General features: G+C 38.2%; 1 protein-coding gene across 7 annotated transcripts; it reads left to right on the top strand.

Annotated features, from left to right (window-relative positions):
• Window positions 1-617: 617 nt before the first annotated feature.
• On the top strand, window positions 618-21,784 carry LOC103706971 (helicase-like transcription factor CHR28). 7 transcript variants are annotated; one of them, XM_008791270.4, is made up of 12 exons: window positions 618-848; window positions 3,431-3,560; window positions 3,651-4,929; window positions 5,026-5,207; window positions 6,257-6,328; window positions 6,417-6,491; window positions 6,590-7,490; window positions 15,216-15,346; window positions 16,788-17,009; window positions 19,360-19,947; window positions 20,083-20,292; window positions 21,339-21,784. In XM_008791270.4, exons 3-12 carry the CDS (start codon window positions 3,747-3,749, stop codon window positions 21,441-21,443), a joined length of 3,669 nt encoding a protein of 1,222 aa, XP_008789492.2. In that variant the 5' UTR covers window positions 618-848; window positions 3,431-3,560; window positions 3,651-3,746; the 3' UTR covers window positions 21,444-21,784. The 7 variants fall into 7 exon arrangements, with proteins under 7 accessions (XP_008789492.2, XP_017698455.2, XP_008789526.2 ...); XM_017842966.3 differs by having other exon boundaries at window positions 3,414-3,560; window positions 21,339-21,733; XM_008791304.4 differs by having other exon boundaries at window positions 3,651-4,896; window positions 21,339-21,733.
• The last annotated feature ends 557 nt before the right edge of the window (window positions 21,785-22,341 follow it).

Raw genomic sequence — 22,341 nt, forward strand, 5'->3', positions numbered from 1 at the left:
AAAATTATAAAATTATTATAGGAATTAGCATATTGACTTACATTTTTAATTCATGAAAATTAAAAATACATAAAAAAAATCTATCTAAGATATATCAGGGATATTTGTGGTATTATATGGTTGGTGATCTTGGATCCTGTACCATACCAAACAAGTTATTCATTGATATTTAGAAATATTTAATCATTGGATCATGGTCTATTACATACATTGATCTTAGTTTATGGAGATCAAATTACTCTAGCATTCAAATCTTCGGAGATCTTAGATCATCTTTATGATTCTGTTGGGGTTTCCAAACGCTGCCAAAGGGAAAAAGGTTCAATCACGAAAGATGCCCTGCACGGGCAGTACAGCTTAACAAGGTTTTCGTCTACTGAGAGAAGAGTTTTGCTTTAAATTGTTAATCAGATGTACCATCAGGCAACTGAACGGCCGTGATCAGACTGGAAAGCTGTTCCCTGTTCTAATTCCAACCCCGAATCCCCGCTGCCGCTTCAAACGTCAGAAGGTCTTCAATCCCAAACTCCGAAGTCCGAACCCAAAGCCGACGCACGTGGCTCGCAATCTCGTCCGCGTGTGCAGTGGCCTGCATCATCCGTAGCCGTCCATGCGGTGTTGTCCCCCCCGTAATCACACCGCTGCTTTCCCCTTCGCCCCCTCTTTCCTTGCACGAATTCCACAAATCCAATCCCCGGGTCCCCGTTCTCTTCTCTTTTCTCGGTTAGTTTCCCCTCGAGATTAGGGTTTCTGGAGGGAATTTTTGCTGCGCCCCGGGAAAAATCGTGCCTTGTCGATTATGTTGATTAAACCCTTTTTCTGTTGATCGGGAGCCCTCTCACGCGATCGTAAGTTTCTCTCTCGATTTGTTCTTCCTTCTCAATTAAATTGGCAACGAAAGATTGCTTTTTATTCTTTTATATCTCTGTTTATATGCCTTTTTAGCTGCTGCGGTCTCCTTTCTTGGATGCATTGTTTTGTAGATTGTTCTTTCTTTTGATCCTGGTTGTAAAAGAGGTAACTTGAATTGAAAATTTTGTTTTGAGGATGCTGTTTTGTATTATTTTGTTTCTCTTTGTTTTGATTCTTTGTTAGGTGTATTCCGTGATCAAAAGTGCAGGGTTGTTGAAGATGATGTTTTGGGGTTAGGATCACCCGATGTAGTAATTCTTCTTTAATGTAATGGGGAGTTTGCTACTAGTGCTTGGTTTTGAAGAAGAGTGGAGTAAACGACTTGCTTACATGGTAACTTTTTGAGACATGATCAGTCTAATTTAGAAGGAAATATCAGCAAGCGGGCCAAGGGATGGTAGGTTGAGAATGGGTTTGAAAAAGGGGAATTTAAAAAGGTAGACAAATCTCAAGAATGAGTAAGCTGAGGAAGTGGAGGCAGTCCTTTAATAGTCTTTGATGTATAGGGGTGAATGTAGAGATCTATTGAAGGAAGTCATTTATGGGGTGGAGATGGTGCAGCTGGAAACATGTGCAGTCCAGCAATAATGGAAAAGTTGTATCTTAGTGTGCAGGATTTATTGGAGGTGCTACATTAGGATACTTGACTGATTATTAAAAATCAGGACCATCTTTCAATTGTTTACTGCCAGTCCATCTAGGTTATCACCGAAGGTGAAAACTGTTTGTTAGTATCATCATGTACTAGTCTGGTGGTGACATCTTGAAGTCTGTTATCATTTATGCCTTTTTCCTTAATAGTTTGAAGTAGATGGCCCAAATGTAGAGGATGGGGATTGCCACCTATCTGATATAAAAAAATTGATAATTGTTTCACAAATTGATTCTATTTTCCCCCCGTCATTCTAAGACTATTCCAGAACACTAACTCGAGGTGAACTAGCCTCTTCCTAATAAAATTCGTTGAGTGTTCCTGGTACTTAAGATAAATAACCTCTCCCTCCCAGATTAGGAAGTGCTTTTTTAAACCCAGGGGCTATGATCCCAGTGACCTTTTTGGCTTACAAGTTTTTCTGAAGGTCGATAAAATGATAAAATTTGTAAACTTGTTAATCAAGAATGAGCAATAATAGGATTGGGGGCTTTTGGCCAGAGTTATTATAAGAGGGTGTGCATGATCTTTTAGATACTTACATCCTTCATACACATTTTGTATACTGCCATCAAGGGTAATAATTTTTGGTGATACTTAAACCTAATGGTCATACTTTGTGGTTTCGGAGTGATTTATCATATCACCATTGTGCATCTATATAAGTTGATTGAACCTGCAATATGTAACCGTAAGCATAACCAGCAAGACTTGTTCCATTTTTTGTTGTTTTGGCTGTACACTATGTCTATGTAATTTCCAATGTCTATGCAATTAACAAATCTTATGTTTAACCTGCTATTCATACCAAACTTTCACAACTTTGTCATTAGTTCAAATTTATATCTTGGTTGTATCCCTATTATCAAATCTTTAAAAGCCAAAAGGAGAGATCTCTTCTCTCCAGATTGCTTCTATCCCACATTTCAAATGACCGTCATAAGTGGATATTTTATCACTACAGCTTATGTTTGTATAGATCTTTTTTCTCCAACATTTCAGTCTATTAACCCTGTGCTTCCTAGCTGACCAGACATTGACCCTGTAGAATATGCTGCATTCATCTTATGCATGAATACACCTTATTACTTAGAGTTCTTATCTGCACAAAGTATGTAGTTTTTTTATTTTCTTAGGAAACTTTCTCCTTAGTCTTGCCATTATGTGACGATCAAACAATACTCCAAAATTCCAGTTTTGCTTAATCCAAGAAAATTTGGTTTAATTTAACTGTAGATATCCCTTTCATCTTCATCCTGCTTTTTTTTGAAAAATATGAACATGGCAATCTAACAATTAAGTATCGGAAGGCTGATCTGGTGCTGACTGTTTGACATTTTTGTTATTGTACCTTCTAAATATATTTGTTGAAGAGGAAACCTTAATTGTAGATCAGGGGAGAGGTCTTCAAGCAACAACAGGTGTAACCTTTCCCACCCTGAGTATCCTAGTATTTGATCCTTCTGATTTGACCGTTAAGACAGGGGGAGGAAGACCTGAAGTAACCTTGATAGAGGTGTGTAAGATTCATATGACAAAGGTTTATATGACAAAGCTTGTCTTGACAATGTTTGCTCCCCAACACAAGAAAACCTTATGACAATGGATGTAGCCCATAAAAATGCCTGGTTAAAAAAATTCAAAAATCAGTTTTTACACAGGAAAAAAGGCCTATTGGTCAATTAATTATGGTTCTACCAAAGGTGAAATCCAATAGATTGTACTTTTTTAAAAGTACTTGTTGATCTGTAGCAAATTGTCCTTATTCTTCAGTTGGTTAAATTTAAACACTTTAACAATTTTTTGATCATATATCCATTTTTCTTATATCACTGTGCAAACTATCAAGGTACAATCTATGTGCAGTTTATGGTCACAGTAGATGCTAGATCATGCGTACCCTCTATATGATCTCTTTCAGACCACTTGCAGATGGTGCAGTTTTTTAAGACAATGGATCTTCAGGCCAATATCAATTGTTCTTCAGTCAATCCCAGTAAGTTGGATGTGCTCATTGGGTAAAATTTGATAACTACTGCAGGAATTTGCTGAGCAGGTGTAGAACTGATGATAAAATCTCTTTTAGTTTCGCAGTCATTAATATCCACAGTTTGGAACATCCGTCAGCCCCTTTTTTATTGAGTTTATTGCAGAAGAGACTTCAAACTATTTGCTGCCGCATATGGACATCATTGAGATTGATTCTTCAGAAAGTGAAGATGATATTGAAATTAGACCTTCTGGATTACAAGATTGGTCATCCAAAAATGGTGCTAGTGACCAGGGGAGAAATACTTCTGAGAGCTTCATTGATCAGAATCATAATTCTGGGTTGAAACTCTCAACACATTCCGCTTCTAATGGTGGTGAGAGGACATTAGCCCCACGATCTTATATGAGCAGCATGGAACCAACAATAATATCTAATGCAAATTCAGGAAATAGTATTAGAAGCAGTGGAAGAGAGGAAGGCGGCCTTGTACCTCATGAAAGACCTGGTCGTGTTGAAAGAGATGAAGCAAGCCTTTTACCTTCTGAAAGGCCTATTCATGTTGCAGAACTGGGCCCGAGCTTAAACTTTGGTTCAGATGCAATATGTACTGAATGGGGGATGGATGCAAATACCCCATCTCAGCATTCTCAAAGGAGGACTCTTCCATCCTTTTTTCGGCAAACAAATTTTAAACGTGCATCAGAACCTAGCATTGGATCTCATATAGGGCCTGTTCTTGCTTCCCAACAGAACGAACCTGCACCAGTGGGGCATTATGGAAGGTCTGAAGTGAATTTGAATGACATTGCTAATGATAGACAGATCCTCAATGAGGAACAGACCCAAAATGGTCCAACAAGAACTCTTCCATCATCCTTGCAGCTTGCCATGCACAGAACTGCATCAAAAAGTTCTCTAGACTATGAAGGAGGGAGTCAGATCCATAATTTTCCTGGGATAGAACATGTTTCTGTGAGAGATAATGTATCTGATGGTAAGGTAGTTGACACAGCCAGGAAAAATGATGAATTTCATGCCTATGGAATCAATGGTAAAAATCGAATTCTACCTCCATCAATTCTAAATGGTAAATCTAGTTCCAACTCTCAGCCAAAAGCTTCAACAGAGGCCAGGGGCATGAGTAATTTTCATGCAAAATCATCTTTTTCTATGGGAGCAAACATTGCTGATGGTGCACAAAAGTTTCCATCCTTCTCATTTGGAAATGAGAAATCTGTTACCAATTCTACAAAATCTTCTAGTTCTGTCGGAGCTAATTCAGCTGCTGGTGTACAGAGAGTTCCACCTACTTCATTCATGAAAGAAAAATTTGTCAATGGTAGCTCTCTGAAAACTTCAACTGAGTACAGAGGTGAATTATTTTTCAAGGCAAATTTACTCCGTATGTAGGAGTAAAAGATCTTCTCAAGAATAAATAAGTAAAGACATTTTTTTTTTTGTCTGGCAGATGATGGGCATACATTTGGTAATGCTGGTAATGTTAGGGTCCTACCTTCATCGTTGATGCATGGAAAATCTATTAACAATTTTCAGTCAGGTGGTGTTAGTGATGCGCAAAATCACTTAAGCCTAGGAGAAGATAGGCGAATCGAGCATGATGAGAGGGTAATATATCAAGAAGCATTGCAGGTAGTTTGAAGGCTAAATAGCTTCATGTTGTCTTCTTTTACTTGTGCCAGGAGAACTTTTGGTGACTCCATCATATGTTCATGTTATATTTTCAAGCATTTGCCATGGGTTGTGGAACATTCTTTCCTTTGTCAATGGCTTGGGAACCATTGGGTTGTGAAACATTCTTTCCTTTGTCAATGTCTAGGGAACCATAGGCATCAAGCAGACCTTCGAGCTTGAGAGCAGAGAGAATTAATTGAATATGCTGATATTATTCCAAGAGGATATATTCATCATATTGACAATTATTTTATTAGTGAGGCTTTCATTTTTAAGTTTTTAACAAACATCACATATGTGGCTTATGGTTCTTCTTGGGCTCAGCAATCAATTTGAGGTGCATGCTTCACTTTATGGAAGTATAAGATTTAAAGAACGACCTTGATATGGTTTCCTTTAAGTTTTTCTACTGCCTTTCTTTAAGGCATAAATCTTTTCAAGCCTCGAGGAATCATGATTTATTTCTTCATTTCTGTATGCTGAAGACATTTTGTTGATATACTTGAGATAATAGAGCATCATGAAACTTCTCTTATAGAGTTCTCTTCTGTGCTATGCTTTTTGGTGAGATTTAAATACAGATGTTTGTTTTCTGGCTTTTCTAGTTCCATTTTGATGTCTATGTATCAGGTTGATTTTTCTTTCCTTTTTTTAATCTTATGAAAAAGAAGACAAGTTCTAGAGATGTATAAATAAAATTATTTGATGCATTACTGTTTATATTCTCTTCCTTACACCGTCTGTTGCTTGACTTTCATCTCATATAGCAGTATCCTCAATCATAATTATGTAATCAAGGAATATAAGTTTCTATGGCCAATGTGTTTTAACTTAGGGATATGCTAAACTGATTGTTGACACCTGTAAATTCGGAGAGAATTGATTACTTTCTTTTTCATCCTTTCATGAGTGATACTGTCAGGTTCAAGGGATCATTTCCTATGAAGTTGATTTTACCAACAAGAATGAAAAATCATAACTGAAGATTCTTTTATTGTTTTGTGCAGAATCTTGGTCAACCAAAAATAGAAGATGATCTGCCTGAGGGGCTTTTGACTGTTTCCCTTTTGAAGCACCAAGTACGCTCACCTGCTCAAAGTGTAGGCATGTTTTTTTCCTTTAATTATGTTAATGCGTGACTTTGGGTAAAACTTTCATGTTCCACAGAAAATAGCCTTAGCTTGGATGATTCAGAAAGAGAAGAGTGTGCATTGTGCCGGTGGAATTCTTGCAGATGATCAGGTTACTTTATGAGAACGACTCTGAGATTTTGGAATATGTGGTATATTTCTTGGTTCAATTATCATTCTTTAAAGGCTAAGCATGCTGTTATATAACAGGGCCTTGGTAAGACTGTGTCGATGATAGCTCTAATACAAAAGCAGATGACTCAGCAATCTGAATTCACATCTGATGATTCAAGCCGCATAAAATCTGAAGCTCTAAATTTAGATGAGGATGATGATGGAGTCACTGAAGTAGATAAAGCAAAACAGTTTGTAACAGATGAATTAAAACAGGAGCCAGTGGCCAGTACATCAATGCGTGCATCTCACAAGTCGAGGCCAGCAGCAGGTAGTTTGGTTGTCTGCCCTGCTAGTGTTCTTAGGCAGTGGGCTCGAGAGATGGATGAGAAAGTCACAAACAGGGCTAAGCTATCTGTTTTAGTTTATCATGGAGGTGCACGGACAAAAAATCCTAGTGATCTAGCGAAATATGATGTTGTTCTAACGACATATTCAATTGTAACTAATGAGGTACCAAAGCAGTCTATAGCTGATGATGATGATGGAGAGCAAAGAAACCTTGATAGATGTGGATTAATGTCAGAGTTTTCCGCTAACAAGAAAAGGAAGCAGACATCAAACAGACAGAGCAAGGTGAAGAAAAAAGGGAAAGGACTTAAGGATTCCCACTTTGATTTTGGCAGTGGCCCACTTGCTAGAGTTCGATGGTTTAGGGTTATACTAGATGAAGCTCAAACAATAAAGAATCATAGAACCCAAGTGGCGAGAGCCTGCTGTGGTCTTCGAGCCAAAAGAAGGTGGTGTTTATCAGGAACACCTATACAGAATGCAATTGATGATCTCTACAGCTACTTTCGGTTCCTCAAATACGATCCATATGCTGTCTATAGTTCCTTCTGTGCCTCAATAAAATATCCCATATCTAGAAATGCAAGCCATGGGTATAAAAAACTTCAAGCAGTCTTGAGGACTGTGCTGCTCCGTCGCACAAAAGGTACTTCCGATATCTGAATATAAGCTAGATAATATGCAAGTTTTGGCCTCTGGTTGGAGGTATTTCTTAGCTTTTTACTGTGATGCAGCATGCCTTTTCCCTCCATCACCATTCATAACATCTTGCTGTTTATTACTTCATTGGGGAATGTGGGGATAATCACAGTTTAATGCTTGTTTAATTGGGAAAGCACTCCCATATCTCGTGGAAAATGAAAAACATTGAAATAAGCTTGCGATGTGCATTTGCTGCAGGAGCATAATGTACATCACTGTCTCAATGACGGAAAGGCTGAGAAATAATGTAGTCACAAGTGAACATAAATCTCAATTAACTGTGCCTTCTAGGACTCATAATTTGCTTTTTGCTAAGGTGCAGTTTTTGATGTTTAAGATGAAGCAAGACACAATTAGGAGTACATGTCATACTTTTGTGGCTTTATTTCATCTTCAGGAAACCATATATGTTTTACTTTTCGTGATGATCCCCACAATCCTTCGAACTTTGCAGTCTTTGTTTGGCATGCGAGGCTGCAGTAGCTTTTTGATAGTCTTAAATGTGGTTTTTAAGGACTGTAACGAGACACCAAATGACTCTGGGAATTATGATTGGATCAATGTTTTTGGTATAGACCGTACCAGCTGGTACGGGGCTACTATTGGATCAGTACGGTATAGGAGTCCGATACGGTGCTGTACCTACATGTGGTATAGCTGCCGTCTTGTTTCAGGTAGCATATCTTGTTGGTATGCAGTGTATTGTTTCGATTGCACCAATGATCTACTGGTATAGGGTCTTTACTGGGATTGAAAAAACTTTGGACTAATAATTAAAGTTGTAGCTCAACTGTGAATATGACAGCTATTCTTTTTCGGTTTGCTTGCAGGTGTATATCTGCTTGTAGGAACTACTGTTTTCTGTATAAATGCCTGCAACTGAAACCTGTAACTACGATTTCTCTGTTGGTTACTTGTTGCTAGAAAATGCGTGGTTATCCATCAACTGAGCTGGTGAGGTTACCTTCCCACCAACCCAGTCCAAAATTGTGAACTCGTCTATATTCTAATAATTTGACCGATAGTTGATTGTGTTGAAACTAAAAAAGCACTAGGATCTCTACCAAGAAATCAAACAATTTACTATACACATTATATGCATGAAGATAGGGTCAGTGACTCAAAATGATAAAGACCATGACAATGTCAAAATAATTGTCACCGTTAATAACGTGACAAAATAGAAATTTGTACAATAAGTTCCATATGTCCTTCTATTAATTCCTGTATTGAATGCATGAATACTTGATAGATTCTGCGCTACTTATGCATCTCCAAGCAAAACTGAAGTACAAAATTTGCTTGGATGACATAATTCACAATAGTTTTCCGCTGCATGTGCCATTTGATGATAAGAGAGCAGATAGACTCCTGATTGGGGCATAACAGTTTTCTTCCCTGATGACTGGATCTTCACGGCCATTAACTAACCTCAGCCTATTAGGGCATACATCCATAGGGAAAGAAAAAAAACATAAGCAAACAAGATATAACATGTATGAAAGATAAATTGAGAGGATAATGAAACATTCCTGAACAAAACTGGCAAAATGGAGCATAAGCATCAACTACATATACAGTAAAAAACACAATACTGAATATTTAAGAAACAGACCGACATCACAATGAGTAAGGTGGCCAAACAAGTAGGATTTGGGCCATAACTGGGTGTTGGCGGGAATTAGCATCATCAGTGTCATGTCCCTGACTCGAGATTGCGAGTTGGGGTCGCGGCAACCGCCGCATACTCATAGAAAATTTTCCTTACAAGCATGCAAGGCATCTCATTATGATATTATAAACAAGTAGTGAAATAAATTTAAATAAGCAATGTTCAAACTTTAGTTTAAATAACCAGAATCCAATTTTAATGTCTCATAGAACCAATAACATTTAAAAGGTATTGTGTGAAACTTTAGTAAAATCCTGATCTAAACTAAAAATGTCAAATTCGGCCATTAGTCACACTCCCAATTATAACCCCGTGCAAAATAGTAAAATATGGAATAATGAGCTAGACAGTCCAGTAAGCAATGAACCAAGGTTTGCCGAATCGGTACTGGACTTGTATCGGTCGGCGAATGGATCTTTACAGTACTGAACCCGGTACCGTACCGACACATGGTATGCTTGGGCGTGCCGGTTCGGTACCGTGATCTGTATCAATTGGCGGACGAGTCGGTACGGTACCGAACCCGGTATCGTACCTATACGGTACGCTTTACTTGCATGCCCAATTTTTTTTTTAGAGTTTTTCAAGTTGATTTAATTGATAATGAATATTTTTGAATTTTTCAATAATTTTATGTCTAATTTGATGTTTTTTGCTATCTTTTGATGTTTTTTGATCTCGGTTTAACTTTAATGATATATCTTATTGTTTTAAACTGATAAAAATCATAAAATGATTAGTGTGATGTTGCATGCTACAAGAAGCAACATGAAATATTCTCAAATCAAGTAGTAAAATGAATAAAATATAAAATATATAATCAATTACATATATTTAAAGTATAAATATACCGATATTTAAAATTTCGTCGAGTGACGATGCCTCTCGTAGATATTCGGATCATTAGCATAGTAAGGAGGCACATCAGCACATCCCTCTAACCAAGTGGCATTATAGTTTTGCATGTTCATTCCACAAGAAACACGCTCCGGTTTATAAGCACTCTCGGATTTCTTGCCGAAGCTCTGGCTCTGAGAGGTGTCCCTTAGCTGATAAACTGGCTGATAAAACGGCTGTGACAGGATCCATCCAAGTAAGCCGGAGCAAAATCCGACTCGTAAGATGCTCCAGGCTGCGTAGGTACTAGCAATCGGAAGATGCTTTAGATGCACCATATCCATATCCGTCTTCATATGGGTCATAGGCCGTCTATGGCTGCGGGTAATAGGATCCAGTATACGACTCAGAATCTGATACGTCTATGAATTCTACTCCACGCGCGAGATCATCTGCAGCTGCATCGTGTCTTCATGAATGACTTCGAGGAGCCTGTCTTCTATACGCGATTGGATCCTCGCAGTCTCCACCAGATAATGCACCGTGGTCCCTATCCTGTAGCATGCGTAAATTAGGATTTACTAGTGAATCGAAGATCATCCTGCGACTCTCTCATAAATGGTCTTATGTCCTCTATTTTCTCTTTGGCCAACAGATCCATGACCACCAGAACTGCGCCTCTGGCCTCTGAATTTGAGTGAACTGACTCCTCGACACTCTCCATTGAGGCTGCAGGTGCCTTCTGTTTTTCTTTTTTGGTGTGCTGGGCAGCTGCATTCTTATCCTTCGTGCCACTCGCTGCCTGTTTATCCTTTGTGCCCTTTTCTGTCTGGCTATGTTAGGAGGATGTATGCGCCATTCTGATTGAGTCGACCGAGTAGCATAGTGGCCTCATTTAAGCATCTCTTGATCATATCTCTGAAAGGATGTCTCGGACAAGGAGTCATGTAGTGACCGGCTCTCCTGTGACTGTGGCTGATCAGCTGGAAGGATGCGTGGAATATTGCTCTTTGTCCATTGCCCTGCATCGATCATAGCTTTGCTGACTATGAAACTAGCTGGTCATGGAGGTGATGCTCGCTCATCAAGCTCCGACTTCTGTTGCTGGCTCACAAGCCATCTGATCATAGGATCATCCTCATGATCAACGAAAGCACTATTGCTCAGATCTGTGTATTTTAGCTACACTTTCTTCTGAATGTACTTCAGCCTCAACCTCAGATTGTAGTGAACATATACAAAGTCGTTGAGGCACTTTTTTGTCAAATAGTTTCTCTGCTTGCTGTGGATGAGGGCGAAGGTGAACTAGCTATACTTACATTCACTCGAGGAGACAGTTTGGGAGAGGATTCGGATAGCTATCCGCTTAAGATTTTTTGCGGACAAACCAAAATAAATCTACCATTTAGCTACAAAAATATTAAAGAAAATTACATATAAGATAGTACCACATTAGTAATCGTCTAATGCCAGGTAAATGTCCTCGTGATGTGTAATATATCTGGATTCATACTTTTTTTACTTACGATAGCTGCCGAGACTCCAGGTAGAATCCAACAATGTAACTGTAAGTAAATGTGGTGATGGGGCGATAACACACCTAACCTGGTCTGACCTGATTTGTGGTCTTGGATTTGGATCCAAAAAGGGGTGACAACCTATCGTGTTGGGTTTGGGTACAAAACTTAAACCTGAAACATCGTGTCTAACTTTGTGTTTAGGCTGATCCAGCCATCCATCCATGCATCCACCCATCCATCAATCCATCCATCTATCCATACATACTCATGTTCCTGTACATCTGGCCCTAGGGTTACTGCTTCATGATGTTAACGATGCTTCTTGTTCATGAAATAACATATTGGGTGTGTTGGGTAACTTCAAAAAGAAGTCTAAAAATACAAAAGATGTAAATACTAGGTAATGCATATATAGATACTTATCTTTCCTTACCTCTAGTCCTAGGTTTACTGCTGCATGATATTAATGATGCTCATTGTTCATGAAGTAACATGTTGGGTGTGTTGTGTAGCTTCAAAAAGCTGTCTAAAAGTACACAAAGATAGTAAATACTAGTTATACATATACAGATACTCATCTTCCCTTGCCTTTGGTCCTAGTGTTACTACTCTGTGATGTTAATGATGCTCATTGTTCACGAAATAACATATTGGGTGTGTTGAGTAGCTTGTAAGAACAGTCTAAAAGTAAACAATGAGTGGATTTGCCACCACCCCTAGCTACAAGTAAATTAGATGGCACATAAGATACTGCAATGAGTGGATTCACCATTTTCTTCTCAAGATGCCAGTACATGTGCAGCATAATAGGACATAATGTGGTCACAATGTCACATAATGTGGCATGCTTATGGACTCTTGACTGAGCTTAATCTTTTTTGCAAGGAAACATGTTGAAGTTTATGAACATCAGAGCTGAGATGGGTCGTGAGTTTTAGATGTTTGAATCAACAGAAACTTCATCTTTTAATGAGAAACTAGAATGTAAGTTTGATAATATAATTGTGAAATCAGTGATTACAAGGTGAAGCACAGTAACATCGAAGATATAGTGCTAGAGGGGGTCTATTTGCCCGAGTCCGTAAGGGGAGCAGCACAGGCTATATAATGGCACATCAGCAAATGCATCTAACAAGCGAGTGCAACCGTGAAACACTTTCCAAGTCACTGTAAAGAGCTCTGCCCCTAGGTATAGTATTCTAGAAATGGAACCCATAACGAGCTTGTAGAGGATAAGCCATGTTATGGAGAAAGGCTCCTCTCTACATTCCCCTCTGCTATCAGGATAATGTCGTCCAATCAAAAGGCCGGCTTTCCACAAGAACCAAGTAGGAAATTAATGGGCCTGGTAACAAGAGGCTAGAAAGTGTTTCTTTCCAAGTTACCAATCCTTGCTTGATGCCTCAATAGCCCAAGTTCATCAAATATTACTTAAAGGGAGTGCTATTTTTTCAAATAAAAGTGATGATAAGAAATGTGAAAAGGATGCTAAAGTAGATTTGCAAACCTTATATGAATGTACTGTTCAGAAACTTGATGTAGCATGGATTTACATATTTTTCAAATCAAATAAATGAAATGTGGCGCTGTTTACTTGGAACCAGTAAGCTTTGGGAATGGTGACTTTCGCATGATTATTAGGTTCTGGGGATCTTGAACTTATTAGAAAGGCCGCCTCAAATTCTATAATATTTCATGATAGATGAATTCTAGGGATTTCGGTCTGTAATTTGTTGGTGTTTTCATTACAAATTTTAGTCATGTTAAGAGTCCTTTAGTTAGATGTGGGGTCTAGATTACGAGTTCTTGAACATTATCATCATTGAAGTTCTTTTTATACAGCTAATTCAAGGTTGTAAGGATTTTTGATATTTGAAAATTATGAGATATTGATATGTAGTCATAGATTCTACAGTTCGTTCTTCTGCTCCCTCATATACTTTACTTAGGGTTCGGCAATCTAGTACCATGACCCATACTGGTCAACTATAGGTATGGTGTGGTATGACTCTGTACCATGTTGTACCGAAGCATATTGAAACAGGGAGGGGGAGGGTGAGAGGGAGGAGCAGGAGGAAGAGAGAGGAGGGAGAGGGGGAGGAGGAGAGGAAGGATGTGAGGGCGGCGATGATGTTGACGAGGACAAGGTCGAGGATCAATCACGCTTGGATCGATGTTGAGATGAGACCCGAGCTGAGGGATTGATTGCCAATGGCGAGCAAGACGCGGCGGAAGAGGGATCACGCGGCGGAGAGAGCGGGGAGAGTTGGAGAGAAAGCTCTTGAAGGCTCTCGAAGAGGTGTAGATGTCTTAGTGAAAGAAGCATCGGAGCGATTTGTAACATGAACTGACTTGCTCGGCTCAACCATCCCAGGTTGGTAAGGGTTGAACTACCTTGTTGGGTCGGTTTGGCATTCCTTGATTGTACCGATTCTTCTATTATCTGTATATCAAGGATTTGGATCAGGATGCATCCTGATGGGTCATGGGATGCACTTTGGACACCAGTTCTTTCAGGAACGGAAACATCCAGCCCCTCCTGGTTGGTGTCAACTTAGACAGACCTGAATGAGTGTTTCCACAGTCGGGCAGCTTGGCATCTCAAGGCACTTTTTTTTTTTCTAATTTTTTCTCTTCATTTGTGCTGATCATGGTTGTTCTGGTCCATCTTAGTCTGTCCACTACCGTAATGGGACTTTAATGAAGAATTTCTATCTTAAGTATTTCCTTCCCTCATGTATTTTACATGGTCCTCTACATTCTGCCTGATGCACTAATAAATTCATGAGGTTCTAGAAGCATCTGCGGCAATCCAAATTCCCATCCCATCCGATGAAGATGTTGAACAGGGTGATGTTGATGGTTTGGATGGTTGGAGTGTCTCCATGCCTCTATTGAAAGAGAACTTGATTATGGGAAGACAATGTTCCTGAAATTAAGGATATCTAAGAAAAAGTAAAGACTAGTAATTCTGACCTGTATATTAAAAATGAGTTAGTCTCAAGGTTAATCGAGTGGCATGAAAAGGGTTAGAAGGAACTCTTTGAATGAGAGAGGCCATCAAGGATTGTGGTAAAGTGATGTATCTAGAAGATGGCCCATGAGTGGGATGTCTGCTTTATATTGGAAAATTGTGTCTCTATGCTGTTTTTTGAGCTATTTTTGTACCCTTCGTTTTAGCTTATTAAATATATGATGGGGACATTGGTCCTGCTTTAGCCTTCAAGTTGATATATCAAAGCAAAAAAGAAAGAAAACAGAAAGAGTTTAAGACAGATCATTAACATTGATCAATGTACATCTATTTGTGCTATAGAAAGTTCTCAATGGCTTTGGTCTGTTATGTTGTACCCTGATTTACTATATTTAGCCTCGATCTAAATATGCTGTCTTCATCAAGAGTTTTATGATTTTATCTTTAGTTCGGATTTTTTTTTCATGAATATCTCCCTTCATGCTTAGTAGAAGGCACTTTTGATATAATTCCTCCTAATAGTTTTGTTGATTTGGATATTTAGCTTTTTTCTTTTTGGTCCTCATAAATATGACACTAAACAGCGGTGTTTATCCCATGCCTTTGTGCACTGGGTCACATCTGTGGCTTGTGAGTGTTGACCTACCATTAACTGTTTGTCTACAGTCACAGTAATAGATGGAGAGCCAATTCTTAATTTGCCTCCAAAATCAATATCATTGAAAAGAGTAGAGTTCTCTACAGAGGAACGAGCTTTTTATTTGAGGCTGGAATCAGATTCACGCCAACAGTTCAAGGTATGTAATTCATAACCAGTTCAGGTGTGTGGTGCTTCAATTCAGAAGAATAGGAAATTTTCAGCATTTATAAGTAGCATGAATATTTTATTAAACAGGCATCCTGATAAGCTCATCATTAATTTGTGTCAAACTTGTAGCCTGCAGATTTTTCATCTGTATAAGTTTGATTCCTGCTTTACAAGTTAATATTCTAAGAGATTATTTATTTTAACAAAAAATCGTTTTTCAATTTGTTTAACTAATATGATGGCGATTGCTATATTGCTTATGTCGTCTATCTAGTTGAGCAATTGGTTCTGCTCAATTCTTATGACTTCTAGTCTTGAATCTGGTAGGTAAAACAATAAATATTTAGATATTTTGCAATATCTGCAGATGTATAAGGTCAGGCACAATCTTGAGTCCAGTCGGTAACCATTTTATGTACTATAATAAGTAATAGATGTTGCTAACTAGAAAGAAGCAGGATGCTTGCCATGTCACTTCCTGTTCGATTTAGTTTCCATCAGATTGTTGTCCTTACCAAGAAACACTGTTATATGTGCTTTCAGGTCTTCCATATGTAACATTTTAGCGGCCAAGAATGCAAGGAATTTAGTGCAAATCCCTATAGCTCTGAAATTGTTTTGGAATGCTGGCTTGTTGCAGATTGTCATGACTTCATCTGTTTCCAGCTTCAATGTAGCCTGGTCCCCTGATTGCCTGTTGCCATAAGTCGGCTCTATTTAGACAATCTCTTAGTATTTAGATTCTGACATAAAAAACAAGAATCAATCACCAAGTAATACTTAATTTTTTTATAATTTCTAATATATTTACAAATATAAAAGAAATATGACAGAGGGGGCTTATAAATTAAGGATGTATCTGGAGTTATTTGCATACATATTATTTATTTATTTATTTACTTCCTTGATATCAGAGGTAACCCTAAACTGGAACTGGTGAACAAGCATTTATAAAGCTGACCCCAAACAGTTGAGACAGTGCCTGATGTTGATGCTTATGGGTTTAGATATTTCTTGGCTGTAAAAGGAGATAAAATGAAATTGGTCAGGTGATATGGATATTATCATACATTTAGAGAATTTTGAAAATTTTGAATTTTGAAAATTTCAAAACAAAGTATACGTCTGAGAGCTGATGTTTAGAATTTCAAACTTACAATGAATTTAAATATAATTGCAAATATTTCTTTTAGTCATTTGCCCCTTCTTGTTTTTCTTTTCTCTTCCTAACTGAACACTGAAATGTACCATTTGAGTGGACAAATCAGAACATTATCTCAAACATAATTAACACCTTTCAGTAAATTTAGCCTGATAAATGTTAAATGCTAGTTTTCTCATGCTTAGCAAAAAATTATAGTGTCTCTGATGTTGAATTTTCTTGTTAGCAAGTTGAAAAACATATGTTAAGTTGCAAGTGTTGATTGCAGGAATATGCTGCTGCTGGGACTGTGAAACAAAACTATGCAAATATTTTGTTGATGCTTTTGCGTCTACGACAGGCCTGTGACCATCCACTTCTTGTTAAAGGATATCATTCAGATACTGTTGGAAAAGACTCCTTAGTTATGGCTAGGCAACTTCCTAGGGAGATGCTGATCAATTTACTGGATCAGTTGGAAGGTTCATTGGCGATTTGTGGCATATGCAGTGTAAGCCATCTCATCTCACGTGCTTCTTACTTCCCTTCCTCACAATGCAAATATTCGTACATTATCAATTACGTCGAGTTATTTGTCGAGTCACTTGGAACATGAATTTCTATTTATATGAAAAAAATTGGGAGTTGAGGTTGGCATGCACTGGATTTATGCTTTGTAATTTTATCGATAAAGTGCTTGGATTCCTCAGAGCATGAGTTGTACTACAAATTAAACATATATTTTTGGTAAAAGATATATGATTCCAAAAAAAATGACAGCGCATCCAAATTGAAGATCCGTGGCAGTTATGCTGATTTATGATCAAAAAATGCCTAGAAATGGAAAATCATATGTCGATGCAGATTTCTAACCTTTGCATCAAGTGGATATAAAGACAGATTGCTTTAATAGATTTTTGCATGTTTTTCTATCATCGAGTGGGTTGGGAGGCAGATTAGCTGCTAACATGCTGCTGGAGATGTCACACGTATGTACAAAAGGACTGCTCGTATTTGGGTGGGGAGGTGGTGAGGTGCTTGATAGATTCCTCTCCTTGGTAACTCCAATGGCCTAGTTGAGTGCCTGAACTGCAACAGTTTGACCTGAACGTTTTGGGTTGGACCAAAACTTGTACTCCAAGAGCGGCTAATTGTATGCTCCCAAACATGTACAACTACCTTGTTTTTGTAACTGAACCTGCACCTTGTCTGCTTACATCTAACTAATACAAGTTCATAGGGCACCACTACTAAGTTATGTGGTGACAAGTTTCTGAACCATGACATCTCTTAAAAGATGTTGCAGCTTTATGTTAAATATCAATTTTACCTTAGTTTTTTATTAGTTACTTAGTTGGAGGTTTGTATTTAGCTGCTTACCTTTTTATGTTGGAGTACTATGGTAATGGTTACTAAGTTTATCTGGTTATTGTAGTGAACATCAATTTGATATTTTGAGTTATGAATTGATTCCGCCTCTATTAGAATTGCCCAAATCCTCAAATCAGCATCACTAATAAATCTTGTACTTAAGTCTTAGTTGAACTTGTAATGTAACTTCTAGTTCCTTGTTAGGTTTTTGATGTCATTTTCTTCAGCTTTATTAATTTAAATAGCTCCATTATTTTCCTACTCCATTTTGTAATAACTTAATTTTATTAGCCGAGGCTAGAATTTTCCATAGTAACAATTCCTTCCATTTTATCTCTGCAATCTCCCCAGGTTTTCCTTTCTTGTACAAGTCCCTCTACCCAGAATTTTGAGTGGTGGAGGATGCCTTTGAAACTTTGCTCACTTGACCAAGGTACCCTTCCCTTATGTTGTTCTATGTACCCTTCCCCTTAAGTTGTTCTACATGCAGCATAGTCTACCCAATTTTCATGTGACATGTCTTAGTTGTCTTTGATGTTGTTGTTTGTTGTTTTATCTTCTATAGCCCACGTAACATAGCAAAGGCTCCATGGATGAAAAGGTAGGAAGAAGTTGTTAGATACCTTCTTAGTGGTAGATTTTCTAAATGCTTCATATATCCAAATCTCATATGCAATCATCTGTCAGTTTATGCATTGGATATGCCGATTCTGCCCTCCTTTTTCACCTGTCCACCTTCAGCCACCTTGTTGTAGTCGGTTATTTCCAATAACATCCACATGGTGGAAATGGATGAGATATGCATGCTGTAGATGCATACTTTACATCCATGACATGTAAGTTCCCTTTTGACAAAAATTGATCTTTGACTTCATACTAAAGCACTCAAATAAAGTTCCTTGAGTCATCATTTCCTGACCCATTGTGCAGTCAATTATTAAAGTAGTTATCACAAAGAAACTTAATATCAAGGAAACATTCTATTTCATATTAACATACCATTACCAGCAATAAGCCCTGCTTTTCTGTTTGTGCTTGGCCTTATCATCATCGAAGGCTACATTATTATTATTATTACTTTGTCATGAGTTCCAATTGGAGGCTCCATCCTCTTGCAAGGACAGTCTTTCCATATTCTTTTACACAACTTCTAAAAAAATTTCGGTTACTTTGCGTTGTTTTTATGTGCTTTCGTTGTACCAAACTAGTGCCTAATCACTATGTCTACAAATGGTGGGTTAAGTTCTAGAGCTTTCATTGAAAGTCTGATGTGTGCTGCTGTTAGCTTTCACCTTATTATGTGAAGCACTCCTTTATCTTCTAAAGGGTGCATATAGCCATCTTAGCTTTGTCTTAGTTGTTTGCTTGTCTTTCAGTAAATGGTTAGAAGTTTCTTTACTTTGCATGGATCCCTATAAGGGGATGCATGTCTTTTTATCTGTTTAAATTTATAAAGTTCTGTTGAGCTCAACCATGTGATACTTTCACAGGACCCACCTGAGGATCCCGTCGTGACAATGTGTGGCCATGTTTTCTGCTATCAGTGTGTATCTGATCGCTTGACTGGAGATGATAATTTGTGTCCTGCAGCTGGTTGCAGAGACATGCTTGGCACTGATTCAGTTTTCTCACGAGCTACACTGAGAAGTTGTATTTCTGACGAATTTGACAATGGTACTTCATCACGTTCTTCTGCAAATGATGAGGAGTCTTCAATTACCCAAAGTAGTTACATCTCTTCTAAAATTAGGGCAGCTCTTAATATCCTGAATACAGTTTGCAAGCCAAAAGTTGGGTCGGAACTATGTGGTGAAAATGATTGCTATCTAGCTGGAACTCACAATCTTATTACAAATGGTTTTGACTCCAGCACAAATGTTGTAACTCACACATCCACACAGTTGAACTCAAACCTGGAGATTCCAGTCAAGGCTATTGTTTTCTCCCAGTGGACAAGCATGCTGGACTTACTTGAGTTTTCTTTGAATCAGTCTCTTATACAATATAGGAGGCTAGACGGGACAATGTCTCTCAGTTCAAGAGACAGAGCTGTTAGAGATTTCAACACCGACCCAGAGGTTTGATACTTGAACATAATGCATAACTTTTATTTTAGTGGTGCTTGTTTCATCTGTCTTATTTTCTGCTCTATACTGTTTCTGGCCTGATGTGCCTTTATCCTCAGATGATAACTATGACAAGTTTGATCTCAGGTGATGGTTATGCTTATGTCACTGAAAGCAGGAAATCTTGGCTTGAACATGGTTGCAGCTTGCCATGTTATTCTTCTAGATCTTTGGTGGAATCCAACTACTGAAGATCAAGCTGTTGATCGAGCACACAGAATTGGGCAAACTCGTCCTGTGACTGTTTCTCGATTAACAATCAAAGATACAGTTGAAGACCGCATTTTAGCTCTTCAGGTAAAGTTCTTCAATAATGCATTATGTCAGCATCCATTTGTTGGACCCCAATATGATATTTGTTGTCATGTGAATGGAATCGTAAATGACAACCCAATTAGAGAAGATTTTAAGTGGTGAAAAGCTAATAGAAGATGATCTAATTGTACATGAAGATGCATTAATATAGTTTAAAGCAGAATAAGATTGTTGGCTAGAGATATCAATCATCTTTCTAAGTCATTTCGTGTGCTCTATCCTTTGCCTAATTATGAGTGCTAGTAACTTATCTAACATTTGACGATTACCACTGGCTGTCAGAGAGAATAGGAGAGTGCACTTTTAAAGTGCAACAAAGGACTTGAATTTTCTAGAGCTGCTTCATGGTTAGTATTCCAGTTTCATGTTTTAGGTTAAGCTCAAGTGGACACAAATAGACTTAAAGGTCCCTTGTCCAGAGTCTGTACCCTCTATCTGAATGTTATCTTGGGCATCATCTACTATATCCTATTCATTTGAATTATCAGTTTTCTTATGCAGTAATACCCATAATCTGTTAGTGGTTCATCCACTTCATGATGCATTGTTGTCATCACATCCCAACCTAAAATGTAAATGACCTTCTCAGCTAGTTCACAAAGAAACACACCTTGATCGAGGAGGTAGAAGTTTGTTTCAAGATCGTGATGCCCGTATTAGGGGCAATGCTTTGGCAGCAAGATCCATGCCCTTTCAACTCCCTCATTGGATTTAACATCTTAATAGAGATTTCAAGGTCCCAATTGAGAGCATGCACGTCTCCCGAGAGATCAGTCGTATATTTTACAATGTTAGCGCCTCTTTGTAGGTAAAGAAGGGTGCTTCCGCTGCTTTAAAGTTTTAAAGAATGTCTAGAATCTAGCATAATCCGGAGCTACCAAGTTTTACTTGGCATGTGCATGTGTCTGTTCCCAGGACCTACCTTATGATCCAAATTTGTAGTATGATCTACATTTCCACATCAAGATAATCATGCAAATCTACATTGCTGCCTGTCTTAAATGTGCACTGAAAATGTTTTATTGCAGGAAGAGAAGAGAAAGATGGTTTCATCAGCTTTTGGAGAAGACCAAACTGGTGGTCACGCTACTCGTCTTACAGTGGAAGATCTCAGATACCTATTTATGGGTTGAGCGCCAACCTTGAGGCTGATGAGTTTTGAAAGTGGCTCAATACAATCTGTTCAATTCTTTTTGCATCTAAGTCGGGTGGTTTATGGTCATGGTTCTATGTGAAAATGAGGAGGCCCTGGTAACTGAAACCTAGAGGTTTTGAGGTGTGCTTCATGTGAACCATTTAACCCAGCGGCTTAGATTTAGATTATACCTTGCTAACTTATGTATATCTTGTAGTTCATTGGAACCGGTCATATGACTGTAAGTGACTGTAAATATATATCTTGGTACTTGCCCTTGGAAAAAAATGTGGAGCGCATATTCAACTTTATCGGCGGCGCTCGCTTTTCTTATCGTTAGTTTCAGTGGTTATTACTTGCGATGTTATCGTTTTGAAAAGTGTTGGAAATTATGATCCAGAGATTAATAACCATTCAAGTTAGGTCAAGTCTTGGCACACTGAAAGAAAGAAGGGAGTCATCTTTATGCTTCAGGAGAACTAGTAATAATGTACACCCAATTGCACGCCAGTGTCAAGACTGTAGCACAAGGAGGTAAATCGCAAAAAATGAGATTATTGTTCAATTCTTTAATTGCATGGTAATTATGCTTAAAAAGAAAATCTCCATACATTTTAGGAATTTCTGAATTTTTGAAAGATTGATTTTACTGAACAAAATATTCTAGTTGTCCTAAATTGTTATGTGCAAGGAATCAAAGATCTAGCTTGGCTTATCAGCAATGATGCACCATTGCTCGGCTCTTCTTAATTGTTAGGGCTTGCATAACTTCAGAACCTTTGTTGTTGGGTGTACCTAATGATTTTCTTTCAAAAACTCCATGAAGGTTGTGACTTTTAGATGGATGAATAGGGGGAACCCAAAGAAACAAGGGGGTGGAAGAGTGGGCAATTCTC

This window comes from Phoenix dactylifera, unplaced genomic scaffold (assembly GCF_009389715.1).
Source record: "Phoenix dactylifera cultivar Barhee BC4 unplaced genomic scaffold, palm_55x_up_171113_PBpolish2nd_filt_p 000727F, whole genome shotgun sequence".
NCBI lineage: Eukaryota > Viridiplantae > Streptophyta > Magnoliopsida > Arecales > Arecaceae > Phoenix > Phoenix dactylifera.

What these genes read in the sequence shown, in the direction of transcription:
- LOC103706971 (XM_008791270.4), top strand. Translation starts at nt 3,747, where the DNA reads ATGGACATCATTGAGATTGATTCTTCAGAAAGTGAAGATGATATTGAA. An exon ending in GAATTCTTGCAGATGATCAG is followed by an intron (nt 6,492 to 6,589) that starts GTTACTTTATGA and finishes GTTATATAACAG; the next exon opens with GGCCTTGGTAAGACTGTGTC. An exon ending in ATTTCAACACCGACCCAGAG is followed by an intron (nt 19,948 to 20,082) that starts GTTTGATACTTG and finishes GTTTGATCTCAG; the next exon opens with GTGATGGTTATGCTTATGTC.